The sequence below is a fragment of the Rana temporaria genome, chromosome 2 (assembly GCF_905171775.1).
Source record: "Rana temporaria chromosome 2, aRanTem1.1, whole genome shotgun sequence".
In the NCBI taxonomy this organism is placed as follows: Eukaryota; Metazoa; Chordata; class Amphibia; order Anura; family Ranidae; genus Rana; species Rana temporaria.
This window is the reverse complement of record NC_053490.1, coordinates 235,364,916-235,380,851: the sequence shown is the minus strand read 5'-3', so window position 1 is coordinate 235,380,851 and position 15,936 is coordinate 235,364,916. Positions and strand designations below refer to the sequence as shown.

At 43.7% G+C, this 15,936-nt stretch overlaps 1 protein-coding gene across 4 annotated transcripts in view; it reads left to right on the top strand.

Moving 5' to 3' along the window:
- Nucleotides 1–15,936, top strand: part of CBLB (Cbl proto-oncogene B) — a 241,730-nt gene that overhangs the window by 206,452 nt on the left and 19,342 nt on the right. For 3 of the 4 annotated variants that reach the window (XM_040336632.1, XM_040336631.1, XM_040336634.1), the window contains one exon: nucleotides 2,085–2,231. The exons of the other annotated variant lie outside the window; for it this stretch is intronic. In XM_040336632.1, the coding sequence (XP_040192566.1) occupies nucleotides 2,085–2,231 (147 nt within the window). The remainder of the gene's footprint in view (nucleotides 1–2,084; nucleotides 2,232–15,936) is intronic. 4 annotated transcript variants of the gene reach the window in all.

Below are 15,936 nucleotides of genomic sequence, written 5' to 3'. Positions count from 1 at the left end.
TCAGCAGCCATAATGAATTGTGGTCAGTTTACAGGGGGGAGGACAGAACCAAGCAGGATCAGCCAGGTATTTCTAGTGATGTTTGTAAATGTAAATCATATCCCCTCTCAAGCGCCTCTTCTCCAGAGAGAATAAGTTCAGTGCTCGCAGCCTTTCTTCATAACTAATATCCTCCAGACCCTTTATTAGCTGGAGGTTAACGCTTTAACCTTTAACACTGAATTCGAAGTAGCAACATGCTGTAAAGCTAATCGCATAAACATTTGCAACAAACTATATTGTTGCTGGTATAGATTTGGCAAACACTTGGAAATTTTGGTTTTAGATGCACTTAAATGACAGTCAAATGTTTATTTGTACAGGTGATCTTTGCCACTGGAACAGAAATTGAAGGCAGATCTAACATTTTGAGTTGTCGCCAGAATAGCCTAAAAATCTGACAACTATCTTACTTTGGAGAAATACCCTCCTACTTGTGTATAATGACATTAAATGAAAATCTCAATGGCATACAGATGGCAAACAAAAACTTTTGGGGTTTAACCATTCCCTACCCTATTCAAAATGAAAACAAAAATGGGTTTAGATATTCTTTAAATTTACACCTACCCTGGTTCTAGCATAACACTGTCAATAGCTGCTTAGTCAAACAGCCATCTTTGAGTTTTCCTGTAGGATGACCAGCCAGATTATAGGGGATAAACTAGCAAGCTTTCATTTTATGTCCATTCTCTTTGCCCTTTGTCCAGAATTTAAAAAAAATATATTTCAAACAAGGTTTTCTTTAACATATCATTCTGCTGTGCTGCCAACAAGCATTCTTCACTCCTGCTGGGAATAATTACAAAAAAGTTTCTCTGTAAGTGGTCAAATAGCTGACAGCACCAACATGCCTTCATCTCTTCTAACTTCAGCATTTTATTAAACAGCTTGAGCTACTGAATCGTTATGCCTTTTTACAGCTTTCCTCCTTTTTTACTTTCTCTTGACTGCTGAATTTAAGAAACGTCTTTTTTTTTTCCTTATCGCACCTGTACAATGTTCACATGTGTCACATCACTTAAGCATTAAATCTGGCAACAGGTTCCCTATTTCTTTGCTGCTAGATTCACGGAAAATTATATCCTCTTTTTTGTAAGCCACAACTGCAGCAATACAATGAGATTAGATAACATTACTCTAAGGACTCCTGACAGCTGAAAGTAGGACTTGCTCTGCTTCTTAAGTGTTTTCTATCGCTTTAGTCCCTTTGTGTAGGATTTTGCTGACTTGTTTTGTTTTCAGTGCTTCTTTTCCTTGCATTGTGTGATAATGGTAACCGTGTTTGTTATGGCTGGGTGTCATGTAGCAGTTTTCTTTCGTATGCCTAGTAATGTTTTTTTTTGTTTTTTTTTTAATCCCTCCATTATGTGCTTTTACTATTTTGTGCACGTTAGATGATTCTGTACATTCTGTAGTGAACATTATAGCAATGAGACAGCTTAGCTTTGCTTTTATCTATAGAGGTCAGAGCAGACTAGTTAAAACTCTGCAAACTGCCAGATTCCCTTCAACGTTGACTGTCTCCCTACATAATTACATACTGTATGCCCTTATATGTAGAAACTGCAGTATGGTTGAGCCAAAATAGAGCCTTTTGTGTGACATCCTCCTTATGTGTATGGCCATGCTTATAGTACTGGCCATATATGTCCCTACGTCCAGAAATGTGGTCACACACTTCTTATATGTCAGATAAAATAAGTGTTTTGTACATGTATTGTAAATTGTAATTTTCTATAGTTTTGTCCTTGTAAGCAAAGGAAATATGAAGAAATAAATCAGATGACTCTTGTCCCAATAAAAATAAATTGAAGCCCTAGGTTCATAATTGCATAGCTTTTTGTGCACGTTCAGGCTTAGTAGTTTGTATTTTGTGAAATGGAATCTGTATTTGACATCTCAGTCTCCAGACACAGTGTTTCTTGTACTTGTTTATTGCCGTCATGGAATATAGTTTTTGATTTATTGCAGAAGTCACAGCTTTAGATGTGCTTAATATTGTTAATGAAGCTAAAAGATGCACAAACTCTATCCACACACAGGTGACGAAGCATTTGACAGCCCCCCTCCCTCACAGCCCCCTCCTCCACCACCCCCTCCAGCACGTGCCTGCATCACCGAGCATGCAAAATCATCAGTGTCGGGAAGCAGACCGAATTCCGGCGTTGACCTGTTTCTTCCATCAGCTGGTAAGATTGGTTGGAAGCCAATAAATATATATAAATATATAAAAACTTGTGCACAAACAGATTAAATGGAAAACTATTACCACTCTTTTCCATTTGATGTACTTTATTGATTCTTTTCCGGAATGTCAGATACCATCATGCATTAAATTGAAAAACATTAGGATTTGCATTAAATCTCCCTTCACTTTGCAGGCACTTGCCACAAACTGACATACTAAGAAGGTGCCGTTTCTCCACATTTGTGAATTTCTAATAGCCATTTGGGTAAAATGAGCAGGTAATTGATTTGTCTGTGGGTCACATAAACATAAGAAACCACTGGAGCAGACCCTATTAAAATCCATATTAGGAAGGTTTATAAAGGCTTAAAATACATCCCAAACAGTTCATGCAAAGTCTAAGATAGAATGGGTTCATGTTTGTGTTAGAAGTACCTTGCATTAAAGTGTGTATTTTGTGTATGTGTGTTAAAGATGTACAGTATATGCTTAGGGGGGATTCACACCTTTTGTGTTGTGCTAACAATTTGGTATTTGTGCCTTGACATTGACAAAAATTCTGAATGTCAGCCTAAAGGGCCCTGATTTTCTACCAGCAACCATCATGCTGGCCAAGGTCCCCCTCCCACCCATCCTTCCTTCAAAAGGAACTAGATGGAATAACAAATGCCTGAATTACGGAGGAACTCCTCCATCCTGGCTACGCACATAACTTGAAGAGGAGATATGGACAGCCGCATATCAAAAAAACCTTGAAAAGGTAGACTTTAATGGTAAAAGGAAAAAAGCACTACAAAACACAGCAAGCAGTGGGGTGTATAGCTGAAGCGTTTCGCACTGGAGTTCAGTGCTTAGTCCTAGCTATGACTAAGCACTGAACCCCAGTGCGAAACGCGTCAGCTATACACCCCACTGCTAGCTGTATTTGTAGTGCTTTTTTCCTTTTACCATTAAAGTCTACCTTTTCAAGGTTTTTTTTGGTATGCGGCTGTCCATATCTCCTCTTCAATTTTTTCTTCGTGCATTGCCGGCACCCATTTGATTCTGAGAGGACATTGATTGCACAGTGCACTCACCTGGAGCGGCAGTTTTCTCCTTCCTATTTGGCTACACACATATTCCCAGTCTGAGAACCACCTTGTGAAATAAACGTTTGTCCATGCAATCAGCCTTTTTTTTAAAAGGTTACTGTGAACAAGAACTGGGTGTAAAATTCTTAACAGTAAAGATGTACATAACTTTTTCCCATGATTCATCTGCAACACTGTTTCTTAAAAATTCAAATGTAACAAGGGGATGACGACCAGCTCTTCTTGTTGGTTCTCTAAAATGGGCTCTCCTATTCTGTGTTCCAGACCCACCCCAAAGGGTGCAATGCAGCAGTAGTCTGCTACAATACCTGGCATAATCCTTAAACAATTTTGACCTAATAATTTATAGCAGTAGTGCCAATATTATACACAAAAATTTTAGCAGCCATTTATATTGGGGATAATTATAAAAAAAAATCTAAGATAATTGGGGTCTGGCAAGGATATACACAGATCCCTGCATCAACACAAGCAATGTTAATGCAGGGAGCTCTCCCGCTGTTCCTTTGTATTCTGACAGCAGGTACACACTCAGTCTGGAGGTAGATATGAATTAGGTGGTTCTTTCAGCTACAGGTAATTCCATGGGCTCTCATCGACTCTTACTAGGGCACACATAATCACACTTAGATCAAAAACCCTTCTATACAGTTACCACTTCTCACCCGTGTGAGGCAGAACTGCACCCCAGAATGTTCCTGGTGTGTTAATAGGTGCTGTCCTATCGCCCAGCTCCAACTCTGCCACTTAAGCCACATCAGGTACCGACTTGGCTGTAAGAGAAGATTCCCCTCTCTAAGCTTCTCTTTCCAATCCTGCAGGATCTCCAGTCTCCCACTCTTGCTCCAAATCTTAACACTTGGATACCACAGGATGCAGCAGCCCTTATATCCACTGGCATACTTGGAACTGATTCCCCAGTGTCACTGGAAGGGATGATTTATATTTCGATTTCAAATGTTGAGAGCTCTCTGTGGGTTGGCAGCAATTGATGAGCCTGTCCAATCTTTAAATACTTGAGGTAGATGCAATGCATACTTGGAAGCTGTTTTACCTGTTGAAGAATTTGCATTTTTGTCCACCCAGTTCTGAGATTTGCCACGCAGTACAGCCCTTTGTGGTTGAGCATGAGATGTGATTTTTTTTTCTACTGTAGTTGGGTTATGCCATTGGGTCTCATTCCTGCCTCTAGTTTATGACTAGACAGATGAGTTCATCGTTCTGTTGCTCTGCTCCGTTCTGAGTATGTTTGTTTTTTTTTTGTTTTTTTGGGTACCAAAACAAACTTTATTGCAACAGAAAGTTAGACATCAAAAGTGTGGGTAGGTACAAAGTTGTTGTGTATTTATCAAAATGTAGGGAGTTTCGCCCATGCAGGGGCTTTGCATCGTGAAACAAAACATATTTATTCTAGGCAGGGCTACCTAAGTAACATAGAGAAGGAGTATAACAAAAGCCTTGCATCATGTTCTGTTCGTTTTTTTTTTTACACCTGATCAATGCAGCACACCTTATTGGCTTATTGTGCTGTTTGTCTCCCCAGTCAAAGCTCTGCTGTACAGTGGACATGAGGAGGCTGATACTTTATCAAGTTCAGGCACTATTTGGATTTAAAGAACAATACATTTAGTGATGTATTCAATACAGAACTACATTAATCTGTCTTTTATATCTGGCCTGAAGTTCAACTTTAAAGTAGAACTCCAGGTGATGCTGGTATATTCCCCTTCAATACAGAGCTGTACCTTCAGTACTACCTTTTTATCATTAGATGTCTTCAGTCTGGTAGTCAAATGGACCTGGACAGAGAAAGGAGAAGCAGCATGTTGAGTTTATCTCCCTACCCTACCACCTACCGTCTTATGCACTTTTGTTATCTCATGCTTTCTGTGATGCTTTCTTTCACACTCCATCACTGCACTAACAGGACTGCAAGAGGATATCAGGTTAATTGCAGATATATGCACTGCTTGCATTTATTTAAAAAAAATATTAATTAATGATTACAGAGCTATATTTTGTCTTTTATTTTAATAAATGCTTACAGTTCAGCTTTCATTAAAACGTTTTGAGGCTTTTAAAATTTCCGTGTACATTTCATCTGGAAAAATAACAATTATACACTTAAGCAATATTTATTTTTGTGGATTGAACATTTTGAGATAAAAATATCTTGAGATAGTATAACAAATGTTAGTAAAATAACTTCAGCGGTTTACTGAAGCAACGCTTTTTTTTTCTGGTACAGTTGTTCACCCTCCTTTCTTTCTGTTCAAGTTAATGTTATCAGGCAAGTGCAGCATATTTATCCTGCAAATGCTATAGTTTTCAGTCAATTTTCATTATTTGTGATTCATTGCCTATTGATATTAATAGTATCACTATGTGCAAATCATTGTTGAATCAGCTGAAAAAAATGTACATTTCTATAGCACGCTGAAGCCCAGAATACTGCCTTTGAAGATACTGTTGTGTGTTTCTGCTTTGCAGTCATTGGAAAGAGTTAAGAGGATGCCACTAGCATTACAATATTTTTGATGTTTGACAGAATAAGAATGCTTGTATGCTCTTGGCATGAATGTATTCTAATAAGAAAGCAATTTCCTGGCAGGTAATAGGCATCAGATTATTTCACTAGGAGGTTATGATTCTTTTTAATGCTTCACATTATAAAATATGCTGGATATTTATTAGCTGATGCATGGTCCTTGTAGTGTGTTTAATCTTTAATAATGTGTTTTTTTGTTTTTGTTTAAGTGGTGGTAAAGGCTTAAGGTTTTTTACCTTAATGCATTCCCTGCCATTGGCTCCTGCTGCTGTCAATCAAATCATGTGAGGCGAGGGTGGGGCCAGGCCATGTGTGTCAATAAACATGCACAGCCAGAATCATCAGGATTGAGCCTGCATGCCTTCCCCCCCCCCCTCATAGTAAACGCCTTGCTATGAAGGGAGGAGTGGCCTAAAGTGCTAGCGGGGGACTCGAGAAGAGGCAGTCTGGGCCCACTTTGTGCAAAATATATGCACTGAGCAGCGAAGTACAATATGTTTTATTAAAAATGTGTGTGTATGTGTATATACAGTGGGTACGGAAAATATTCAGACCCCCTTAATTTTTTTACTCTGTTATATTGCAGCTATCTGCTAAAATCATTTCACTTCATTTTTTTTCCTCATTAATGTACACACAGCACCCCATATTGACAGAAAAACACAGAATTGTTGACATTTTTGCAGATTTATTAAAAAAGAAAAACTGAAATATCACATGGTCCTAAGTATTCAGACTTTTTGCTGTGATACTCATATATTTAACTCAGGTGCTGTCCATTCTTCTGATCATCCTTGAGGTGGTTCTACACCTTCATTTGAGTCCAGCTGTGTTTGTACTGATTGGACTTGATTAAGAAAGCCACACACCTGTCTATATAAGACCTTACAGCTCACAGTGCATGTCAGAGCAAATGAGAATCACAAGGTCAAAGAAACTGCCTTAAGCCCTGGTTCACACTGGGTACGATTTGGAACGATTTGAGATGCGATTTGACATGTCAAATCGCATCTCAAATCGGCGGCAATTGTCGGCAATGGCACTGTCCTAATCAGTGCGACGCCGCATCTGCGATTTCAAAAAGTAGTTCCTGTACTACTTTTTGCGATTTCGGGCCGCGATTTACATTAAATTGTGGCCGAAATCGCGGCAAAATTGCAGCCGCAAAATCGCGGTAAAATCGCGCATTTTACCGCGATTTTGAATTCGCAGCAGTGTGAACCTAGGCTAAGAGCTCAAAGACAGAATTGTGGCAAGGCACAGATCTGGCCAAGGTTACAAAAAAAATTCTGCTGTACTTAAGGTTCCTAAGAGCACAGTGGCCTCCATAATCCTTAAATGGAAGACATTTGGGACAACCAGAACCCTTCCTAGAGCTGGCCGTCTGGCCAAACTGAGCTATCGGGGGGGGGGGGGAAAGAACCCAAAGATCACTGTGGCTGAGCTCCAGAGATGCAGTCGGCAAATGGGAGAAAGTTGTACAAAGTCAACCATCACTGCAGACCTCCACCAGTCGGGGCTTTATGGCAGAGTGGCCTCTCCTCAGTGCAAGACACATGAAAGCCTGCATGGAGTTTGCTAAAAAAAAAACACCTGAAGGACTCCAAGATAGTGAGAAATAAGATTCTCTGGTCTGATGAGACCAAGATTGAACTTTTTAGCCTTAATTCTAAGCGGTATGTGTGGAGAAAACCGGGCACTCTTCATCACCAGTCCCTACAGTGAAGCATGGTGGTGGCTGCATCATGCTGTGTTTTTTTTTCAGCTGCAGGGACAGGGCGACTGGTTGCAATCGAGGGAAAGATGAATGCGGCCAAGTACAGGGATATCCTGGACGAAAACCTTCTCCAGAGTTCTCAGGACCTCAGACTGGGCTGAAGGTTTACCTTCCAACAAGACAATGACCCTAAGCACACAGCTAAATTAACGAAGAAGTGGCTTCACAACAACTCTGTGACTGTTCTTGAATGGCCCAGCCAGAGCCTTGACTTAAACCCAATTGAGCATCTCTGGAGAGACCTAAACATGGCTGTCCACCGTTTGCCATCCAACCTGACAGAACTGGAGAGGATCTGCAAGGAGGAATGGCAGAGGATCCCCAAATCCAGGTGTGAAAAACGTGTTGCATCTTTCCCAAAAAGACTCATGGCTGTATTAGATCAAAATGGTGCTTCTACTAAATACTGAGAAAAGGGTCTGAATACTTAAAACCATGTGATATTTCAGTTTTTTTCTTTTTTAATAAATCTGCAAAATGTCAACAATTCTGTGTTTTTCTGTCAATATGGGGTGCTGTGTGTACATTAAAGAGGAAAAAAATTAACTTAAATGATTTTAGCAAATGGCTGCAATATAACAAAGAGTGACAAATTTAAGGGGGTCTGAATACTTTCTGTACCCACTGTATATAATATACACTCACAGACTATCTCACAATGGAGTACACTCCTCACATTTTTGCAAATATTTTAGGGCTGTTACTGATCAAAACTTTTCTGTTCGATTAATCGTTTTTTTTTTTTTTTTATTGATTAATCGACTAATTTCGATTAATTATAACGCACATACAGATCCAACTACTTTTAGCTGATCTCCTTGCAGGCTGATTCCCAGTGCAGCTACCAACCACTGGAAAAATGGATAGCAGGATACAAAAACACACAAAGGCAATGCTCAATAGGTAACCAAATAAATTTCTTTATCGTACATCACGGGACACAGAGCGGCATTCATTACTATATGGGTTATATGGAGTACCTTCAGGTGTAGACACTGGCAATCTCAAACAGGAAATGCCCCTCCCTATATAACCCCCTCCCATAGGAGGAGTACCTCAGTTTTTCCGCCAGTGTCTTAGGTGTTAGTCATGGTTTAGCTTGCCTCCACATCCTTGGGATTAGGTGAGCTAACCGGTTCTGTCCAAAAAAGCCTCAGCGCTAAAGTGGTCAGTAACCGGACCCCAAACCCTTGGGGTATAGCCCATAATGCTTTTCTTTTTAGAGAGCTGGACCCTGGGCCCAGAACTTAGAAACCTTTGGGTGCCTAATGTTTCTGTTGCCAGAGTGCTATATGGGCCCAGGACAGTGGATCCTTCATAGGAACCCAGGGCCTGAAGGTCTAGACATCCCCACCGAGATGGGGGAAGATTGGGCCTCTTGCTTGGCAAAGTCCTGCGGCATGGAGCAGGTAAGTGAGGGGAAAACTTGCGGAACTTGGTTCTTAGCAGGTTTTTTCTGGGGGGTCACAGGGGACATGCCTAAAGTTATGCACTGCATCTGGCAAACTAGTCACATATCATAAAGATAGGATGGCTCTATATGTATTATTCCCCATAAGATGTGACCTCCCTTGTAGTGTTGGAAAAGCATTGAGTGGGGCCTGTGTTATATAAAAATATATGTGTGTGTCAGAGAGCTGTGCTTACCTGCAAGCCTCCAGGCGATGCTCCATTCAGTCTTCCTCCTCACGGCCTGCAAAGCAGGCAAAACGCTGACCTCCTCATGGCTGCAGTTTGCTGGAGCAGAGAGGTCCCTTCCTCCCAACCCCACCCCCCCCCTGTCGGGAGGGGCATTTCCTGTTTGAGATTGCTGGGGGGGAAGGGCGGGTCAGTGGCTTAAGGAAGGGGCGGCCCTTCCTTGTTTGTTCCATATAGCTCATTCAATACTTTGGAACTGAGGAGGAAAGACCAGAACGGCAAGCACGGGGCGCCGAGGACACACAGTGGCCAGAAAGAATATTGCAGTCTTCAGAAAGACTGTTTTCAAGCCTAGGAATAGGCTGTTTCTTTTCCATCTCATAGTTTTTCTTGCAATACTACTCAGGGGGACAGAATGTTTTTTCTTTTCTAGATTTGAAAAAAAAAAAAAGAGAAGTGTCATCTAGGGGAGAGGAAGCATTTTTTATCCCCCAAACAGGTGTTTGGGCATTTAACTATTTATAAGTCCCAGGTACCAATAAGTAGCAGGTGTACCTCGGTATTGTACCATGGCATCAAAAAACAAGGGTACAAGAGGTGGGGATTCCCCCAGAGAGTCTGAGGTCTCGGACAATGCTATGCCGCTGCTTTCCCCACAGGGAGCCTTGGGGCCATCGGGATCTGGGGCTGGAGCTGACGCGGGTCAGTCCAACCCTAAGATGGTCACGGAGGAGGTATTACTCACCTCTTTAAAAGAGATGCAGAAAAGCATGGGTAAAATGATAGCCGCAGCTATGCGGGGCAGTAAGCGGAATAGATCTCCGTCGCCCGAGCGCGGACCCTCAGAAGAGGAGGTCCTTTCCTCAGGGGAATTGGACGACCTCTTGGACAAGGACCAAGTAGGTTCAGGGATCGAAGATCCGGATACAGAGGAGTCTGGGGCAGTCTCCCTGAGGGAGAGCTGGTGGATTCAAGGATTATCGGACTTGGTCCATAGGGCATTCAACTTGCCAGTACCAGATCTCCAGGTATCGACGGTTTCAGCTTTGGGTTCACTGAGGGCGCCTCAAAGCAATGCTGTGTTTCCGATCCATCCTCTATTAGAGGGAGTTTTGTTCCAAGATTGGAACAAGCCAGATAAGATCTTCTTACCACCTAAGAAGTTCTCTGTCCTATATCCTATGGAAGAAAAATTTTCCAAAAGATGGGCTACTCCTGCAGTGGACGCAGCCATCTCATGTGTTAACAAATCGTTAACATGCCCTGTAGAAAACATACAGGTGTTCAAGGATCCAGTTGATAAGCGCTTGGAAGCACTACTTAAGAACTCCTTCACTACTGCAGGGGCAGTAGTACAGCCAGCTGTGGCTGCGATTGGGGTCGCTCAAGCATTATCGGATCAATTTAAGCAGATGCTTAAACTTATTCCTGCCCAGCAGGCAGAAGAATTTTCGGATGTCCCTAAGGCCATATGTTTTACGGTAGACGCAATCAAGGATTCTATCCAGCAAGCGTCACGTTTATCGTTATCCCTTATCCATATGAGAAGACTCTTATGGTTAAAAAGCTGGGAGGCTGAGCCCCCATGCAAGAAGCTCCTGGTAGGGTTCCCCTTCCATGGAGGACGACTCTTCGGAGAAGACCTAGATAAATACATTCAGACCATTTCAAACGGCAAGAGTACTCTCTTGCCAACTAAGAAGAAGGTTCAGGGGCCTGCGTTTAAACGACAGTATTCCCCTGGGCAGGGGCCCTCTAATGCCAAGCAGTATCGACGGCCTCCTGCAAAAGCAAACTTCGGCTTCAACAGCAAATCACAAGGACAGGCTGTTAGAGGCAAAAGGCAGTGGTTTCGCAAACCAGCAAAACCAGCCCCCAAGCCAACCTTATGAAGGGGCGCCCCCACCCACGAAGGTGGGGGGAAGGCTGCGACTCTTTTCAGAGATTTGGGAAGCCAGCATTCCCGACGAGTGGGTACGGTCTTCCGTGGCCACAGGCTACAAATTAGATTTCCTAAGGTTTCCTCCTCCTCATTTCCAGGAGTCGAGGATTCCAAACGATCCGCCTCGGATTCCGGCCAGCCTGGAACAGGGGCTGGGTTTCTACTCCAACCTATTCATCATCCCCAATGGAGATGTCAGGCCAATTTTGGACCTAAAGATGGTAAATGCATATCTAAAGATCCGCTCATTTCGGATGGAATCCGTGCGGTCAGCAGCTGCCACACTCCAGAAGGACGACTTCATGGCGTCCATAGACATAAAGGATGCCTACCTTCATGTTCCAATTTATCAGCCACATCAAAGATATCTACGCTTCATGGTGGCTTCACGTCACTTCCAATTCGTGGCGCTTCCCTTCGGGTTGGCTACGGCCCCCCGGGTGTTCACGAAGGTCCTAGCTCCGATCCTAGCCAAGCTAAGGATCCAAGGGGTCACGATCCTAGCATACCTGGACGACCTCCTAGTCATAGACCACTCGTCTCCCGGCTTGGAGCGAGCAGTGGCCCTCACGGTCCAATACCTCGAGAGGTTCGGCTGGGTCCTAAATCGAGAAAAGTCAGCTTTCCAGCCCACAAGGCAGTTGGAATATCTCGGCATGAGATTAGACACAGAACAACAAGGAGTGTTCCTACCTCTGAGGAAGGTAAAAGCCATCAAGGAATTAATCCTACTGGTTCTAAGCAAGAAAGAACCGACTATTCGCCTATGTATGAGGTTACTAGGCAAGATGGTGGCCACATTCGAGGCGGTACCATACGCCCAGAGCCACACTCGCATCCTACAGGCAGCCATCCTGTCAGCATGGAGCAGAAGGCCACAGGCCTTGGATATCCCGTTGCCGCTCTCATCAAGAGTCCGACAAAGTCTGTGTTGGTGGTTAGACCCTCAGAATCTACTGAAAGGGAAGTCTTTCAGCCCAGTGGCTTGAAAGATAGTGACCACAGACGCCAGCCTGACGGGCTGGGGAGCAATTTTGGATGGTTGCACTCGCCAAGGTACTTGGGCAAAGCCAGAGAAGCAGTTGCCCATCAACATCTTGGAGCTCAGAGCTGCTCGACTAGCCCTCAGGGCTTGGACGTCAAAATTGCAGGGGTTCCCGGTGAGAATTCAATCAGACAATGCCACGGCCGTGGCATACATAAATCACCAAGGGGGAACCAGGAGTCAAGCCGCTCAGAGAGAGGTGAGCTTGATTCTCCTATGGGCAGAGGCTCATGTGCCCTGCATATCGGCAATATTCATTCCAGGAGTGGACAACTTTCAGGCGGACTTCTTAAGCCGCCAGACTCTATGGCCGGGGGAATGGTCTCTGCATCCACAAGTCTTTCAAGCACTCTGCCAAAGATGGGGAGTGCCGGACGTGGATATCATGGCATCGAGACTCAACAAGAAACTAGACAGGTTCATATCCCGCTCAAGGGATCCGATGGCCTGCGGAACCGATGCGTTGGTTTGCCCTTGGCATCAGTTCAAACTTCTTTATGCGTTTCCCCCGCTCCAGTTACTACCCCGCCTGCTGCGCAGGATCCGGGTGGAGCACATACCAGTCATCCTGGTAGCTCCAGCATGGCCCAGAAGGGCATGGTACTCACTAATCTTAAGGATGGTAGTGGGAGACCCTTGGACTCTTCCTCTACGGCCAGACCTGCTATCGCAAGGTCCGATCCTCCACCCTGCCTTACGGCATCTAAATTTGACGGCCTGGAAGCTGAATCCCTGATTCTCAGGGGTAGAGGTCTGTCTCAGAAAGTAATCTCTACCCTAATCAGAGCCAGGAAACCGGTCTCTAGGGTGATTTATTACAGGGTCTGGAAGGCCTATGTAGGCTGGTGTGAGTCCAAGCGATGGCTTTCTCGCAAATTTACCATCGATAGAGTATTAAGTTTTCTCCAGCTAGGAGTGGATAAAGGATTGGCATTAAGCACAATCAAAGGACAGATTTCTGCTCTGTCAGTGTGGTTTCAGCGGCCGCTGGCCACCCACTCGCTGGTTAAGACCTTCCTTCAAGGGGTCTTACGTATTAGACCTCCAGTTAAATCCCCGCTTTGTCCGTGGGATTTAAATCTTGTTCTGTCAAGTTTACAGAAACAACCGTTTGAGCCGTTGGCTGATATTCCTTTGGTTCTACTGACAAGGAAGTTAGTATTTTTGGTTGCCATAGTTTCCGCAAGAAGAGTTTCGGAGCTGGCGGCCTTATCCTGTAAGGAACCATATCTTGTTTTTCATAAGGACAGGGTCGTTCTCCGCCCTCATCCTTCCTTCCTACCGAAGGTCATATCCAGTTTTCATTTGAACCAGGATTTGGTATTACCATCCTTCTTCCCTAAACCTACTTCCAGAAAGGAAGGGTTGCTGCATACCTTGGATATTGTCAGGGCCATGAAGGCCTATCTTAAAGCTACAAAGAAGATCCGGAAAACAGATGTGCTGTTCATTCTACCGGATGGGCCCAAGAAGGGGCAGGCAGCTGCAAAGTCCACCATTTCTAGGTGGATTAAGCAATTAATCACTCAGGCCTACGGCTTGAAAGGGTTGCCTCCTCCAGTATCATTAAAGGCTCATTCTACTAGAGCCATGGGCGCCTCCTGGGCAGCACACCACCAGATCTCTATGGCTCAAGTTTGCAAGGCGGCAACCTGGTCTTCTGTCCACACGTTTACAAAATTCTACAAGTTGGACGTAAGAAGGAATACTGATACTGCCTTCGGGCAGGCAGTGCTGCAGGCTGCAGTTTGAGACCCTCGGATTCCGGGGGCTCCTCTTTTTTGAGTTAAATTTAAAATTTAAAAATTATTTTTCTCAACTAAGTTGGATTTATTATGATTTGAGTATATCTGTAAATTAAATCCTTTTGTCTTGGAGATGTTCTCCCTCCCCTCATTGTAAGCATTGCTTTGGGACATCCCATATAGTAATGAATGCCGCTCTGTGTCCCGTGATGTACGATAAAGAAAAAGAGATTTTTAATACAGCTTACCTGTAAAATCTTTTTCTTGGAGTACATCACGGGACACAGAGCTCCCACCCCTCTTTTTTGAGGACCATTTTGGGAGGCATACTGCTTGCTACAAAACTGAGGTACTCCTCCTATGGGAGGGGGTTATATAGGGAGGGGCATTTCCTGTTTGAGATTGCCAGTGTCTACACCTGAAGGTACTCCATATAACCCATATAGTAATGAATGCCGCTCTGTGTCCCGTGATGTACTCCAAGAAAAAGATTTTACAGGTAAGCTGTATTAAAAATCTCTTTATTGCACTGGAGATGAAATCGATGTAGCTACATAAACTGTAAAAATTGTGCAAGTAATACCAAACGGTACCAAAAGCAGTCATAAAAACATGTAGCCAAGTATGATACTGGTATAAAAATGTGTACAACGATACCACTGCTGAATCAAGAGGTTAACATCAGTCCGTCGGCATGTAGATGTCCCATGAAGGGAACTATCACAACTCCCAGTGGATGGTTGTAGAATCCCAGGTTGATAGAGGGAAGTGATAGAGGGAAGTGTAACAGCCCTTGCGTGTGGCAGATAGTAAGGTCCCGCCGGCATGCAGATATGAAGGCACAGCAAAGAGCCCTTCAGATGGACAAGGCAAGCCCCACCGGTGTCCGTGACGTTACTGGATCTCCGACGGAACTCCCTGAAGGCCCAGAAGCCGGCAGAGAGGTGAGTACCAATCAAAAGAATTTTAATAGATCAAAAAGATTTTGATCGATCAAAAAAATTAAAGATTAATCGATTAAAAGTTAATTTGCACAGCCCTAAAATATTTTATTATAACAATGTAAAGTAGTGAGTAAACCCTTAGATAAAAATTTCCAAATAGGGCCCAATTATCAATTTTCCTTCCTTCTGTGACTCGTTGGTGTTACAAGGTCTCAAGTGTAAATGGGGAGCAGGTTTGTTAAATTAGGTGTTATCGCTCTCACTCATACTGGTCACTGGAAGTTCAACATGGCTCTTAATGGCAAAGAACTCTGAGGATCCGAAAAAAAGACAGGGGTGCCCAACCAGTGGTCCGGGGTCCGCATGTGGCCTGTGTCCTTCTGCTATGAGATTGCATATCCCAGCCCAGATTTCTGGTCCCTGACCCCCCTTCCCCCCGCCCCTATCCCAGAGCAGAGCATCAGTTTTGTGAATGAAGCCAGTGGTAGAGGAAGCAAGCGGCTACAGAGCAAAGCTGCATAAGTCGATGCTTCATGCATAGCGCATAGTGATATGCCAAATGCACTTTGCCTGGGACAGCAACAGCCAGCATTGCATGAATGGAAGACTGTTATTAAAGGTAAGTTTATTACTAAAATCGCAGTGTATATATGGGCATATCTGTTCTGCAGTGATTACTGGGCTGCTTTTAAATTGAATTGAATCATAGACTTCTGTTATTACCTGTGGATTTGGTGCACTTTCAGAAAGTGCACCACAATTATAGGATGTAATGGATGTCTATAGCAAAGTGCAGCTAACCTGCAGGAAAGCCACAGTTGCACTGTGCTGCATCTTTGGTATTAAACTGCAGCAAATAGGTGTGAAAGCAGCCTTAGGCCCCTTTCATGCGATCAGTCTGACCCATGCGGACTCTCCATTCCAGGGCCGTCTTTACCGCAGGGCAAATGGGGCAGGTGCCCTGGGCCCTGTCACT